The sequence below is a fragment of the Cyprinus carpio genome, chromosome B18, assembly GCF_018340385.1.
Source record: "Cyprinus carpio isolate SPL01 chromosome B18, ASM1834038v1, whole genome shotgun sequence".
Taxonomy (NCBI): Eukaryota; Metazoa; Chordata; class Actinopteri; order Cypriniformes; family Cyprinidae; genus Cyprinus; species Cyprinus carpio.
Genome location: NC_056614.1, coordinates 7,889,371 through 7,904,689, shown reverse-complemented (window position 1 = coordinate 7,904,689; position 15,319 = coordinate 7,889,371). Strand labels below are relative to the sequence as shown.

The window sequence follows — 15,319 nt, the reverse complement described above, 5'->3', positions numbered from 1 at the left end:
AGAGCAGAGAGATAAGAGCATGTAGAAATGTGTGATACTTACCTAAACACTAGTGCCTGCAGAATGCTCTCCTTAACATATGGGTAGTGCTTCATGGTATCAAAACCTGCAAGAAAGAACTCTTTGTAAAGTGTTAATACTGGACTAACCAAAATTAAATAGGGAAACTCTTATTTTAAAACAGCATGTAGTCATGACGGCCATAAGGGAGCTATAAATAAAGGTGAATGCTGCTGCACTGCAAGAAACAATGGGCCGGTTTCTCAGCCTTAGCTGGGAATGGTTCACTCAAAAATAAAAATCTGGCCATTATTTATGTCTAACAAATCTTGTTCTGAATGTCAAGAATAATGTTCTTCCACACCATTATAACAAAATCACAATATCAAAAACTACAAAACTAGTTTGATACTGTGTGATATCCCAAATCGCCTGAAGTCATTCAGTAGTTTCGTGTGAGAACCAGGTGGAAATAGTTACAAAATAAGTCTAAATTAAGTGAGTTTTTGCTTGAAACAAGCAAAATAATCTGCCAATGGAGCAAGCAAAATAATATTGTTTTCTGTTTGAAATCAGATTATTTTGTTTACCCCATTGGCAGATTATTTTGCTTGTTCTAAGAAAAAAATTAATTTTGACTTGGTTTTTTTTTTTTCTGAAAAGAAGACAATAAAATCCTTCTTGATTTAAGAATTTTTAGATATTTAGGCTGGAAACAAAGAAAAGCATTTTTTGCAGTGCTGAAATAAAATATAAAAAACCTAAACATAAATTTATTTATTTGTTTGTTTGTTTATTTTTCCATATTACTTAACATTACTTATTTAAATTTAACTTGATGTACTAAAATAATTAAAACTGAAATAAATATAAAAAAACTATATAGACATTAAAAAATGACAGAAACACAACAAAATTACTAAAAATTTTAACTAAAAATACAATATAAGATAAAATAATACAAATGAAAACTATAATAATATCTTAAAGATACTAAAATTACACTGATCAGCACAATATTTTAGAAGTCAAATATGAAGATTAACAGTGAATAACAACATAATCTCAATTTGATCCTCAACCAAAGCTGACTGTTATATGACTTCAGATGACCTGGAATATAACACACAGATAGCATTTTCTATTTTTATGATGTAATATAAAATGTTGCATAAAAGCTGCATCAAAAACTTTGGAAATGTTCCTTACAATATTTAGGTTTAAAATGACGATCGTTAGTAAATAATAACAGCATTTTCATCTTTGGATGAACTGTTCCTTTAGCGCTTCACAACAGAAAACTCAAAACAGAATCAAAAGCTCTTTTAATAAGAACTGTATTTCTGGTTATTTGCTCTCTCTGTGTGTGTAGGTTGTTGGAGTCTCAGTTGCAGGCTCAGCGTCGGTCTCATGAGAACGAGGTGGAGGTTTTGCGTGGAGAATTGCAGAGTGTTAAAGAGGAGAATAACCGTCAGCAGCAACTGTTAGCTCAGAACCTGCAGCTTCCTCCAGAGGCCCGAATCGAGGCCAGTCTACAGCACGAGATCACACGCCTCACCAACGAGAACCTGGTCAGTACAATCACAATACTAACACTTTCCTATACCAGTGGTTCTCAACCTACATCCTTTCCTTTTACTTTCAACAGCATTAGGTGTCCCATAAATGTCAGTTGATTATTAGATTAGTGTTATTGCCTATATTTCATTATTAGTTATTAATTATTAATCAGTCATTTTCGAGATGAAATTGTATGCAACCTTGCTTTTCTCAGAGAGAATGACATGTTGTTTTTCCTTATCAGAGATATAATCTCAGAATTACGAAAATCAAGTCAGAATTTTTTTATTTAAACTCAAATTGACCCTTTTTTATTCTTTTATTCCATGTTTTCCATTGATTGCTACTTGAAATTGTCATTTTCTGCCACCAGATAGGCTCCGCCCACAAAAAGTCATCCCTGTTTGCAAACACTGAATTGGTGTCTATCCTGTTTCAATAGGACAACAATTAACACAGAAAAGAAAACTTCACAACAAAAGTGGGATGGGCCTGAACAAAATACAGATATCATTTCAAACTAAAAACTTTATAAGCTGAAAGCACATTTAGAAGCGAGTGGAATAGCATATATATATATATAATACATGTTATTGGGCTGTAGGCTATAAATATAATTTTGGGTCCAGATGCCTTTTTTCAATGGGAGTCTATATAAGCTTCAAAAGCGGTATTTGCATTGGAAAGACAGAAATCCTGCTGCTCACCCTTTTGTTTTGTGTGATTCTAAATAAATGATTTCAGATTTACTCACTCATGAAACCGTGGAGTGTGATTTTGGTCTGAGTGCTGTACTGTGCACCTGCACCAGGTGTTTGAGGGCTCATCTGATGTGGAGATGTTTCATTCACAGGAGCTTCACTCTGATGATCCAAAGGAGTATAAAGCCTACAGAATCAGCATGTTACGCAGGATGGTTGTATGTAGGATCGTGTGTGTGCGCATGTATCAGAAAACTAACTGGCACTAGTGTGTGTTGCACAGAATCTGAGCTGCGTTGAACTCTAACTATGTGTTTAACCCACAACAGTGTGAATCAATACACTTTTTAATATGTTTCTCTCTCAATATCCGGGTGAACCTCACAAAAAACTGTCACCCCAACCAAATAAAAATATGCTTTGTTTTGTTTTCTTTTTTTTTGATGAGGTGGAATGTGACTTTTCTTTGTGAGATCACTCCATCTTTATTACTATGTCTCTATTTTTTCTCTCTGTTTAATGAGTTGCATGGACAGATGAAAGACAGAACTGATATCTTCAGATTGTTGCAGAGCTTAAAGATGCTCGGTTGACCTGCTTTGTCCCGATTCTCTAAAATAATCCCTTTATTAAAATATTTTTCACCCTTCTGCCAAAGAGATTCATTTGTTATAGTGTTGCTGTGATTGTCTGATGATGATGTCTGTCTCTGTGGTGACAGGATCTTATGGAGCAATTGGAGAAACAGGACAAGACTGTCCGCAAACTGAAGAAACAGCTCAAAGTCTTCGCAAAGAAGATCAATGACCTGGAAGGTATGTGTCACAAGCTGTGTTTAGAGACTCTGTTCAGGACCATCTTAAATTTAAATTTACAATCCTTAATGTTTATATGCAATGATGTTTGTCTGTGTATTGTAGGTGGCCAGATGGATGTGTCTCCAGGACAGACGGCCGACGAGCCTGTTCATCCCGTGAACATTCCACGCAGGGAAAAAGATTTCCAGGGAATGCTGGAATACAAGAAAGAGGATGAACTCAAACTGGTCAAAAACCTCATACTTGGTAAGACACTGTAAAAATAGTACATCTATTAAATAATTTAGTTAGTTTGATTCCAACTTACCCAATTCCTGGTTCCGTTCATATAAGACCTTAATAATAAAAGAAAAATTAAAAAACAGACTGTGATTTTGGTTTGTGCATGTGTGTTTTTGTCAGAGCTAAAGCCTCGTGGAGTGGCAGTGAATCTGATACCAGGTCTGCCGGCATACATTCTCTTCATGTGTCTGCGTCATGCTGACTACATTAATGATGACCAGAAAGTCCGATCTCTACTCACCTCTGTCATCAACAGCATCAAGAAGATCCTGAAGGTCACAATAAACTCTCACAAACCATGAACGTTTAAAATGTTATATTAACACAACTGTGTTTTCATGATAGTCTTAAAAAGGCATAATACTTCCTTTCTCATTACTGTTTTGTTTTTCTACAGAAAAGAGGTGATGACTTTGAGACCGTTTCCTTCTGGTTGTCCAATACATGTCGTTTCCTGCACTGCCTGAAACAGTATAGTGGTGATGAGGTGAGATATCACGTCTTACACCAGGGGTCTCCAACATTAGCAGGGGGCAGTCACATTAGCGGTATTTCAGGCAAAAAATTACAATTGTCTTTTGTCAAAATCATAGAAATATATAAAGCACAGCTTTGTCAACTGCATTTTTGCAAAAGCATTCCGATGTTAAAGAGAACTTAATTTGGACTGGTTTTCTGAGTGCACACACCTGAAGCGCGCTGATAGAAAGCCATCTCTCAGACAGCGTACGAGTACAGACTTGAGTTCACTTTCATGTATTATCACACTTGAATGGACAAATAAACACAAAATTGTCAAAATGTTCATTTTGGTAAGCATTCATGCAACAACAGTCAGTTATGTCTTAAGTGAATGTGAACAGATCAGATGTGTATATTAGATCCTTGTATTAGGTCTTAAAGTGATTGCAGCCTAATAAACCTGCTGCTGTTTATGTCCTTAATGTTAATTAAACATCAAAAGAAATAGAGAGAATCACTCAATGCTATTTACTGAATAACTTTTATTAGTTATGAGTTATACAAATAAATATGAAGGAATGAAGAATGTTGTTTGCAAGTTGTTGTAAAGAATGCATATAACCTCTTAGGCTTTTATTGAAAACAAGACTGTTTTTGTGTTTCTTTTGTATGTATTTATTTTTGTCACAACAGTTGTTCCTATGTCTATATTGCACAATCAAACCTTAATATCATTCATATTAACGGATTTTATCTCCTATTATAATGAGTTTGGAAATTTTAGAGAAATCTCAATTGATGCCTTAAAGTTGAACTAAACAGTAGAATATAGAACTTATGATATTTAGTCGACTAAAACTAAATTAAAAAAAAAAAAAAAAAAAATCAGCTGACTAATGTGACTAAAATGAAATTTTAGTCAAAAGACTGACTGAAAAAATAAAACTCCAGTAAAAATGAACATTAAACACTGAGGGCCCTTTTAAACCAAGCAGCTTTCTGTTGGTTTGCATGGTGAATTAATGTGATCTATTTGAATATGAGACAAATTTGCATGGGGAACATTTTCGCTTTTAGCGATTTTCAACCAAACCAGCATAAGTGACATTAATTGTTAATGAATGTAGTCGAGATTCTTTTGTTTGTTTGTTTTTAAGGTCCTGCTTTTAAAAAATGGAGATTTCTTTGTTTGATAGTGATTATATTCACAAAAAGCTAAAATTTGTTGCTGGTGAAACATTCTAAAGCCATAAATAGAATAATTTAATATACACAAAGATATTGTCCAAAAAAATTAAATAGTTCTTAAAATGCTCATAATTTTAAGCACAATATAATTTCTTATCTTTGTTTAATCACAAACAGCTGGAAGTGTCTGGGAAAAGTCTTGCACATTACCCAGTGATGACCTTTATCTTCGTTGTATATGTGGCCACAGTTTCTCTCTGTCTCCAGTGTTTTTCAAACAGAATTAACACTTTTTCCTTCCTCTCTCTCCAGCAATTCATGAAGCATAACACTACTAAACAGAACGATCACTGTCTCTCTAACTTTGACCTGGCCGAGTACCGGCAGGTTCTGAGTGATCTGGCCATTCAGATCTACCAGCAGCTCATCAAGTGTATGGAGAACATCCTGCAACCCATGATCGGTGAGCATGTGATCTATGGGTGCCTTTCTATCCATCTGTTTCTCTCTTCCTGTATATTTATCCCTCCGTCTGTTGCTCTCTGCAGTCTCTGGCATGCTGGAGCATGAAACCATCCAGGGTGTGTCTGGGGTGAAGCCCACGGGTCTCCGTAAGAGGACGTCCAGTATCGCTGATGAAGGGACATACACGTTGGACTCCATCATCCGACAGCTCAACTCATTCCACTCCATCATGTGTCAGCACGGGACCGACCCAGAGCTCATCAAACAGGTGGTCAAGCAGCAGTTCTACATCATCGGCGCCGTCACCCTCAACAACCTGCTGCTGCGTAAAGATATGTGCTCCTGGAGCAAGGGCATGCAGATCAGGTGTGTGCAGATAAAGCAGTGCAAAATATATGCAGACCAGGTAAATACAATTCTAACCAAATAGGATTGTCCTTGTAAATTGTAGTAGAAAATAATTTCTTGAAAATAATTTTGACATCATTGAGAAAAATAATGCAATTCAACATCCTTTTTTAAAAAAAAATATTAAAATAAATATCAACATTTTATTTTGAGAAATTACAATAAAAATGACAAAATTACAAATTAAATAAAAATAGTGATATGTGGAATATTAATAAAGTATAAATTAATCTAAAGTATATGTTTTTCTTTATGAGTCATTCATTCATTTGATTCTTTCAAACGGCTGATTTATGCAGGAATGAAGTAAATGGCTCTCTCTATGAATGTGCCTTTGAATCATTGGTTCACAAGATTCATTCAAAATGAAGATTCATTCAGAAACTAAAAACTGTGTTGCACATGACAATTCTGTTATGGCTTTAAAGGTAATATGTTCAGATAATATTGCGTTTAAAATATAACACAATATCTACTTCTTATTTACCAAATTGTTGTATAAAATCATATTTAAACTTGTGATATTCAGGACAAAAACAGCACTCGTGTAATACTACTCTCTCTGCTCCTGTGATATCGCTTATCATATGATATAAATATGAGAGAAAAACTCATACACTGCAACATATTTCAAAAATAACTTCAAAATTATACAATAACTAAATTTATGTACTTCATCACATTCATCAAACATGTCAGCAGTCAACAAGATGATGTACAGGTCTGTGGGCGGGGCCAGTGCGTTAAAATATTTTAATCACATTATTTATTTTTTTTTTTTCAGAACTAATTAATTACTAACGCGTTAAACTGACAGCCCTAATTAAAATATATTCGATTACAAAACTGTTATTTTAAATTCTAATAATATTTCACAGCATTACTGTTTTACTATATTTTCTGCCATCTTGGTTCTTTCAAAACTAAAAAATCTTACCGACCCCAATCTTCTGGTAGATTACATTGTATGGACAGTTAGATCAGGATTGTTAGCCATATTTTAGTTTATTTCCAGTCATCTTATCTCCAGTACAAGGGTTTATATGTGTGTGTGTGTGTTCAGGTATAACGTGAGTCAGCTGGAGGAGTGGCTGAGAGATAAGAACCTCATGACATGCGGTGCGAAAGAGACGCTGGAGCCGTTGATTCAGGCTGCACAACTACTGCAGGTCAAGAAGAAGACGGATGAGGATGCTGAGGCCATCTGCTCTATGTGTAACAGCCTCTCTACAGCACAGGTAACAAACACACCAGACTGCACTTTAGATGATCATGATCTGTTTTTATCTGTTATAGACCACTTGATTCATTTTCCTTGTTTACAATTTTATTTGTGTAAGTAGATTTCATACCAATTATTTTAAACAGACGATTTATAACGTTTCAGGCCTGCTAATGTCACTCACCCATGACCAAACATAATGGCCTACTTATTTTTGAAAAAAAAAATAATATACACATTACAATAATTTCAAAAATCACATTTTCACAAATAATACTTTATAGAGCATTTCACAATATGCAAAGCTTTGTAATATCACATGAGATCATTTTTTTTTTAATTAAAAATAGATTATTTAGAGTATTTATTTACATATTTACCTATTTCAGTGCCGTGTTCATGACTTTAAATTTTAACGATTATGATTTACATTATCAACCAAAATGTTATGGGGTTTTTTTCTTTCATGTTTTAGTATGGTAATGTTTCCAAAATAAGGAGAAAAAAAAACAGATACAGGACCATGTCTGAATGTTTTATAATATTATTAAAGTTATGATGTTTTTGTGATTTTGAGTAATTTTTGTATTTTTTATCTTTATAGTTTTTATAATTTCTTATTTCAGTAGCTATTTTAGTACAACAAATGTAACTTAATTAAAATGAAAATGTTCCCTTGGTAACAAGCTGAAATAAAACTTTTTTAAATATTTTTATTTGTTATGATATGATATGATATGATATGATATGATATGATATATGATATGACATGATATGATATGATATGATATGATATGATATGATATGATATGATATGATATGATATGATATATGATATGATATATGATATGATATGAAAATGTTTTAGTTTGGTTTTAGTTTATCATACCCCTGACACACTCTTTCATCATTTCTTCTTTTCTGCCCAGATTGTGAAGGTGCTGAACTTGTATACACCTGTCAACGCGTTTGAAGAGCGTGTGTCAGTACTGTTCATAAGAACAATACAGGTATGTTTCATAACTCAGTCTTATAATAGTTCTTGTGCTTTTTAAGTCAATCTCCTGCATGTTTGTCTGTTTGTTTCCTCTGCCAGACACGTTTACGGGATCGAAAGGAGTCACCTCAGCTGCTGATGGACACCAAACTCATCTACCCCGTGACCTTCCCCTTTAACCCCTCCTCCCTGGCCCTGGAAACTATTCAGATACCCAGCAGCCTCAATGTGGGCTTCCTCACTCGTGTGTAGACCCGTCAGTCACCTCACCTCAACCAATCACACGGCAGGAACAGGGAGCCAAAATATATAAATAAATAAAAATGAATGATTATAGGTAAATAAGCCACACACTTAAAGAGAATGCAGTTTAGATCATGTCATCAATCCTTCTTTTTGCACTTCTTCATCCCCTTTATTTATTCAATAAAAGAGTGAATCTCACGAAACCAGTCCAGTATGTGTTCAGATCACAATTGTCCTCACAATCAAAAGAAACACATAAGAAACTATTTTGCTTGAAGAAAAATTAAGCTCATTAGGACAGTTAATATTTTGACATTGTGATGCTATTTTAATGACGTTTAAGCACTTCCTCCCAAAATTCTGATTACTGAAATGCAAAAAGAAAAAAATTATAATAAATTTAACTCAATATATTATTGACATTGTACAGTGTTTGGTAACATATGCCAATTAAATTAAATAATTGGAATTCACTTGATTGCAGTAATTATTGAATTATTAACAAAGTGATTTTTTTTATGAATAAAAAAATAAGGTATTATTAATGAACAAAATGCACAAAACACATATCCACAGCAGCATAATACAATAATATTAATAATAAAGTTCTTAATTTACTTCATGGAAAGTATATTCTTATAATATTTCTTTAGATTGTGGGACCTGGATATTTTTGTGAGATTCACCTTTTAAACTGGAATAACTCATTCTAACACTAATGCCTTTTCAGAGCACGGGGCTGTACAATCTTATACATAAATATCTATGAATATGTATGATGCTAGGATATTTTATTTATTGCTTTACCCTATCAGATATATTTTTTTGTCTCTCAGATGCTAGCTAACATGGATATCCAGTTGTGGAACATACTCTAGTCCAACTACTTAGATTAATAACTTAGTCTCAGTAAAAAAGGTCAGCTGGCTTCATTAACGTAGGTGTTTATTTGTTAGTAGCGTGTGGTGATGTTGATTAGCTAGTAAGTAATCATGTCTGGTGTAACTCTGCCAGAAAGAAAACTTTGCATCCATGCACTGTCTTAGAGCTTATTTCTTCCTCAAGAGCTTCCTCAAGTTTGCATCTCTGATCACCAGGAATCATTTCCAAAGAGATGGTACAGTCCAGATCCAGTGCATGATGGGATTGTTTGGGTTTTCATCATACGAACATATCAAGAGCATGAGATCCGTGTTCCACAGGTTTCAGCAGAGCTAGAGCTAGTTCAGGTGAGATCTAGACTCCTAAATGAGGTTTAATGAAGTTTTAGATGGTTTGGGCCCTCCACCGTTCTACAGTTGGGTGAATCTCATGAAGAAATGTCTCAGTGAAATATGAAAGGATAATTAAGCATGTTTTAATCCCAAATTCTCACTATTGTAATGCAGTGATCCTTGTGTATGTTACAATTTAAATAATTTATTATTGATTGTATTACAGTAATGAGAATTGATGGAGAAATGGGCTTACAGTAATTGTGCAAATATACACACACACACACACACACACACACACAGTAATACACTTAAAAAAAATTGTTTTTGTTATATTCAAAGAGGCGTATTGTATGCACAAAAGCACACTGGATATCCCAAACAGAGCTAAAAGAAACCCCAAACTGCTGACTCTCTCAGAACATGATGTTTATCAAAAACTTGCTGTTATTTATTTCAGTATTATGTTATTAAAGGTTAGAAGCGGCTGTTGATTTTATGGCATGTGCTGTTAGATGAGTTAATATATTTATGGACATATGGATTATTTTTTTGTCACTTGTTTTGTTTTGCTGTTTGTCTTTTGTGTTCACATCTGGCTGGATATCAGTATTATCTTGAATGTGTCAGGCAGCTTTTATTGGAAAGCAGTATGTTTTGATCTGTAACTCCTGAAATTAAAGCAGTCACTATAGTGCAGCCATGCTTTCCATCACACACACATACACATTCACACACCCTATTATTATATTATATTATATTATATTATATTATATTATATTATATTATATTATTAAAGTTTTAGGGTCAGATGATGCATGTTGATACTTTGTTTCCTCTGTCTAATGCATGGGTTTCATCTTTAAATTCTTCCACACTAGTTCAGTGTGTTATTGGCCATTAACACACAGCTTAGGCTCTAAATAGAGAATCTTATGCCATTTCACTGTAGTGCACTGAGATTTTATCATGCCTTACTGTAGTTATAGTCCATCCTGTATAACGCAGAGCTTCTGTATCTTTCTATCAGTCTCAACTGCTTTCTGACAGAGATCAGTGTTTGTTATGCATATGTCACAAGAAAAAAAAATGTGTGTGTGTGTGTGTGTGCACGTATATGCAAAGTCCATTTTTATAATAAAATTTGTATTGTTTTCCAGGTTTTTTTTTTTTGCACATCTTAAATTACACATATTTTTCATACCACATTCGTGATTTTTTCAATATTTTAAGCATTTGCAAAAATGTAGTTAAAAAAATAAAATCGAAAACATCTAATGGGGGAAGGGGGAAAAAATTAATTCAACATATTCTTTGAAAATGTCTTATTTTCCTTCTCAGTTAAATGGAGTTTGTTTACATCATTTGATAATTTTTTTGTCATAGATATTTTTACTGGAAAGCAAGACAAAAATAGCGATCTGAATAGCTTTGTTGTTGTTGTTGTTGTTGTTTTATTGTGTATTAATATTCAGTTCAGATGAGGACAGCTGAAATCAAGTTCAGCATTCAACATCTCTATTGTCATCAGTGTATGGAATCAATCAGGAGTTTTATGATCATGGGACCATTGTATGTGTGTGACCTTTGCTTTTTTATTGTGTTCAGTTCTTATGGAATTCAAATAAAAATGGTTGAAAGATTTACAAATGCAATTTGATAAAAATGCATATCACTTCAAATGGAAAATAATGAAGTTGTACTGGAACAAAAAAAAAAAGTCATTGAATGTTGACATGTTTGTACATGTTTTTATTTAAAGTACATTGTCATATTTTAGATAAAGCCTTACCTCTGAATGGACAACGTCAATGTAACACATTTGTTTCTCTGTGGGGTTTCATATTCTGTTTATTTGCTTTATTGACATTTGTGAAGTATAAACTTAAAATATTCCTGTTGAAATGGGTATAGATTTCCAAATGCCTCTTAAAAAATTGATTTGCACTTTGCATTTAAAAAAAAAAAATTAAAAAATTAAAAATCTCAGATTTGTCGCACCGATCCAACAGCCCTGTTTTAGTCTTTAGTCTCAGCTCGAGGTTCTAAAGTGGTTTGTAAAAAATGACGTTCACATTACATCAGCTAGTCCACAGTCTGATGCTCATTGTATCAAGATCAGCCTGCTCTCATGCTTGTATAAAGACAGCTTATGCAGACATTGATAGTTGCTGTAGTAATGCAGATCAGTTGAACATCTCATATGTTTGCTTCTCCTTCAGCGTGTTCAGCCAGGATTGGGCTGACAGAGGTCTTGGGGAGTGGGGGGTGTCTGTTACTGAAGGACCAGAGAGTTTGTAGTTCCTGTAGCTGTAATTATTTCATGTGTTCATCAATACAATTTCATGGAGTGATATACTAATGTCAAAATCTGCTCAAGTCAAATAAATGAATTCAGCACTATGTGAATGTGTGTTTATTATTATTATTATTATTATTATTATTATTATTATTATTATTATTATTACATTACAATACCATTTAACATATTACTGTAAAATGGCAAACCTGTATACTTTTGGAGGATAACAAGAAAGGACGTGGAAAGAATGTTCGGTAACACTTTAGTATAGAGACTAGTCAACACACCTATCATTCACTTATTATTCTTTCATGTTACAATTTTTCAAACACCTAAAAATATAGAAAAGTTACAAGACGTACTTCTGTAAGTCTGAGTTAGAATAGTTGGTCACACTTTATTTTATATTTTAAGGTCCTGTTCTCAGTATTAACTACAACTTTTGAATCAAACTCCTTAAATTGCTACATATTAATTCTTAGTTGTTGAGTTTAGGTATTTGGTAGAATTAAGGGATCTAGAATAAAGTAATGCAGAATAACACATTAATATGTGCTTTATAAGCACAAATCAACAGTCAATAAAAATGCATGCTATTAATAGTGAGAATTGGTCCTTAAAATAAAGTGTTATTGAAAAATTTGCAAGACTATGATTAAACCATGATTAAAATATGAAATCTTTGCAGCACCCTATTAGACGTGGCTATTTCTAATACAGATCTGGGGAAGGCTACCAAGAATTTTGCCGCATTGAAGGTTCCTTGAGAGCACCGTGGTCATCATAATTCTTAAATGAAGAGGTTTGGAGCAAACAGGACTCTTTCTGCTTTATCAAATGTGAGATATTGAGAGGACAGCTGTGGTAAGAGAGGTGACCAAAAACCTGATGGTCACTAGTGAGCTCCAGAGATCATACAGTATGTGGAGGTAGAAAGACTTGCAAAAGGATCAAATGCAGTCAGTGACGATCCAATCCATTTTCTATGGACAAAATAAAGTCCTGCCCTGTATTTTTTCTTGATAGAAAAGTATTTTCACTCATCTATACTTCTCAACACAGATGAAAATATGATAGCAACTTATGTTTCATGCTGACATTAATATTCCTATGTGCTAAAGCAAACTAAAAATTGCCATTTCCTAATAATTTTCAAATCACATAAGTATTGTCAAACTTGGCGAACCTCCAAGTCAGAAACTTTTTGACATATCAGTTTGGTATATCAATATCAAATTTTTTCCCTGCTTCATTTATTTCCATAAGTGAAAAAACACACATGAAGGTTAAATTCCAGTTAAGCATCTTACTTTCTGGCCAGTCATCAAGCTCATCCTTAACCAGCACTAGTTTGGGTCAAATTTTGTATTGAAAAGTGTACAATTTACTCACCTGTTTTTCATAGGCATTCATTTAAAAAATTAAATAAAAAATAAATAAATAAATAAAAGGAAAGTTTAAGAATTTCAGAAGCATACTTGTTACAGTGATTTTAAGAAGTTCAACAGTGTTTGTATGTTTCCATATTAACATTTTAATTTAATATTACTTTTGGTGTAGTATAGCGATTTTCAAACAAATATGTATAACAGGGTTTTTCCTACATTGAAAATTTTTTGGCAGCCGCCAAAACGATTTTTTGTCCCGCCAAAGCCTTATTTGATCTGTAATTGGGTTTTGTGAGTGAAGCAGGTTACAGACGGAGTGACGGAGAGAACGAGCACAGCGCCCCTCCCCCCGCGCGCGCACTCTCCGGCCCCCTATTTTAACGATCTAAACGCAAAGGTAAAGCGCACGGTGCAGGTGCACTCAGGGTGGGTCCAAATCCACTTTTGCTATTTTAACGACGGAAAAACGGTTGGCGCGCCCGGGCGCATGGTCTAAACAGGTTTCCCCCATTCTCTTAATGAGTAATGGGTGTTTTTTGGGCATAATGTGCAATAAACTAATCAGAGTCTCATCTTCCAACGCAGAGCCGGATGCGCTCGTGCCATGACGGATTTGCTATGTACACGGCGGAATTTGGCAAGCGCAAAGACAGAACGCGTCTCCGAGATGAAAAGGAGCTGCTCGTGTGCGAGCAAATAGATAGCCTAATTCTGATACATGTGATGACGACTATCCATTATGACATGTAGGCATTCTTATATTTAATAGCCTACAAAAAATTCTTATGCATCGCAATCCTTTAATTTTTAATATTTGGCATGTTTGTGTGCTGCTGTGCGTACCTGTGTTTAATAAGCAGCGTGTACTAACACGCTCTTTAAATAACAAAGAAAAAACATCGCGCCAGACTTTAGACCAGGTTTGAGTTGGTCTATGGCGCAGTCTATTTTCAGCTCCTTTAAATAGCAATGCGCCTGAACACACCTCTTTTTTATACCAGCGCGCCCATGGGCGCACAAATGCATTTGCTGATTAAACGACGTGGCACTGGACGGGAAAATGCGAACGGCGCCGGACTGAAACTAACAAACACACTTGCGCTGCGCCTTGCGTCGCATTGCGGCGGGTGTATGATAGGGCCCTCCGTCTTCAGTTCTGTCTTTGCTCTCTCCCACACATCAAAATCAACTGATCCTAAAGGTCGGAAGAAAAAAAAAAAGATTGCCTTATCTTCTCGTACAACTTGTGACAAGCATTCCGCACATGCAGCTGACATAACTTTAAAAAAACCGCAAAAAAAAAAATATATACATATATATATATATATATATATATATATATATATATATAATATATATATATATATATATATATATATATATATATATATAAAATCTATCCAGTTATGAAGTGTTTTGTGTGTGTGTGTGTGTGTGTGTGTGTGTATGTGTGTGTGTTTACAAATCTTTCGCGATGTCCTAACAGCCAGGATTCCCACACAACACGTCCGCTAAATTTCGATTCGCGACCTAATGATTCCTTTGAACCGATTCATTATAATGAATGGTTAAAGCAGTTGGTCTGCCCCTCACTGTCTGAATCGTTGTATAACAAATCATTACTTCTTAGAAGTATGGAAGCATATACACATCTGAAATGAGAAAGTAAGTGTGCTTACCCCATTTAGCAAGAGTGTTTAGTAAAATTTAGCCTTAATAATCCACAGTATGTATAGGCCTACGACAATGTGTAGTAAATTACCTATAAAATCATTTAGTTTAAAGTTAGACTGGAGTGAGATAAAACTAGATCAAAGCACAAAGCAAGCTGTTGCTAGCTAGCTGCTAATTTTATTAAATTTTATATGGTAAAAATTACACTATTACACCTTTTAACGCTACGTTTTTAATGCTATTTTTTTAATTGTTGTGATTATACTAAAATAATTATCAGGTCTATCAAAAAAGGATTTTATCTTTCAAAACTATGAAAGCCAGTCATAGAAAAAACACAGCTTTTTTTGCAAAGAGGGCAAGAAAGGATGACAGTGAGAGTGACAGGTAAT

The 15,319-nt window shown here is 34.2% G+C and overlaps 1 protein-coding gene across 7 annotated transcripts in view; it reads left to right on the top strand.

The window, feature by feature from the left end:
* The window catches only part of LOC109106330 (unconventional myosin-Va-like), an 86,077-nt gene extending 74,111 nt beyond the window's left edge, over positions 1 to 11,966 (top strand). For 5 of the 7 annotated variants that reach the window (XM_042743712.1, XM_042743716.1, XM_042743713.1 and 2 more), the window contains 11 exons: positions 1,373 to 1,571; positions 2,414 to 2,479; positions 2,983 to 3,076; positions 3,182 to 3,325; positions 3,482 to 3,636; positions 3,759 to 3,848; positions 5,324 to 5,474; positions 5,560 to 5,842; positions 6,948 to 7,122; positions 8,036 to 8,116; positions 8,203 to 11,966. In XM_042743712.1, coding sequence (XP_042599646.1) covers positions 1,373 to 1,571; positions 2,414 to 2,479; positions 2,983 to 3,076; positions 3,182 to 3,325; positions 3,482 to 3,636; positions 3,759 to 3,848; positions 5,324 to 5,474; positions 5,560 to 5,842; positions 6,948 to 7,122; positions 8,036 to 8,116; positions 8,203 to 8,355 — 1,591 coding nt within the window. In that variant the 3' untranslated portion in view covers positions 8,356 to 11,966. The remainder of the gene's footprint in view (positions 1 to 1,372; positions 1,572 to 2,413; positions 2,480 to 2,982; positions 3,077 to 3,181; positions 3,326 to 3,481; positions 3,637 to 3,758; positions 3,849 to 5,323; positions 5,475 to 5,559; positions 5,843 to 6,947; positions 7,123 to 8,035; positions 8,117 to 8,202) is intronic. The other 2 variants (XM_042743714.1, XM_042743715.1) reach the window with 1 other exon arrangement.
* Positions 11,967 to 15,319: the final 3,353 nt, after the last annotated feature.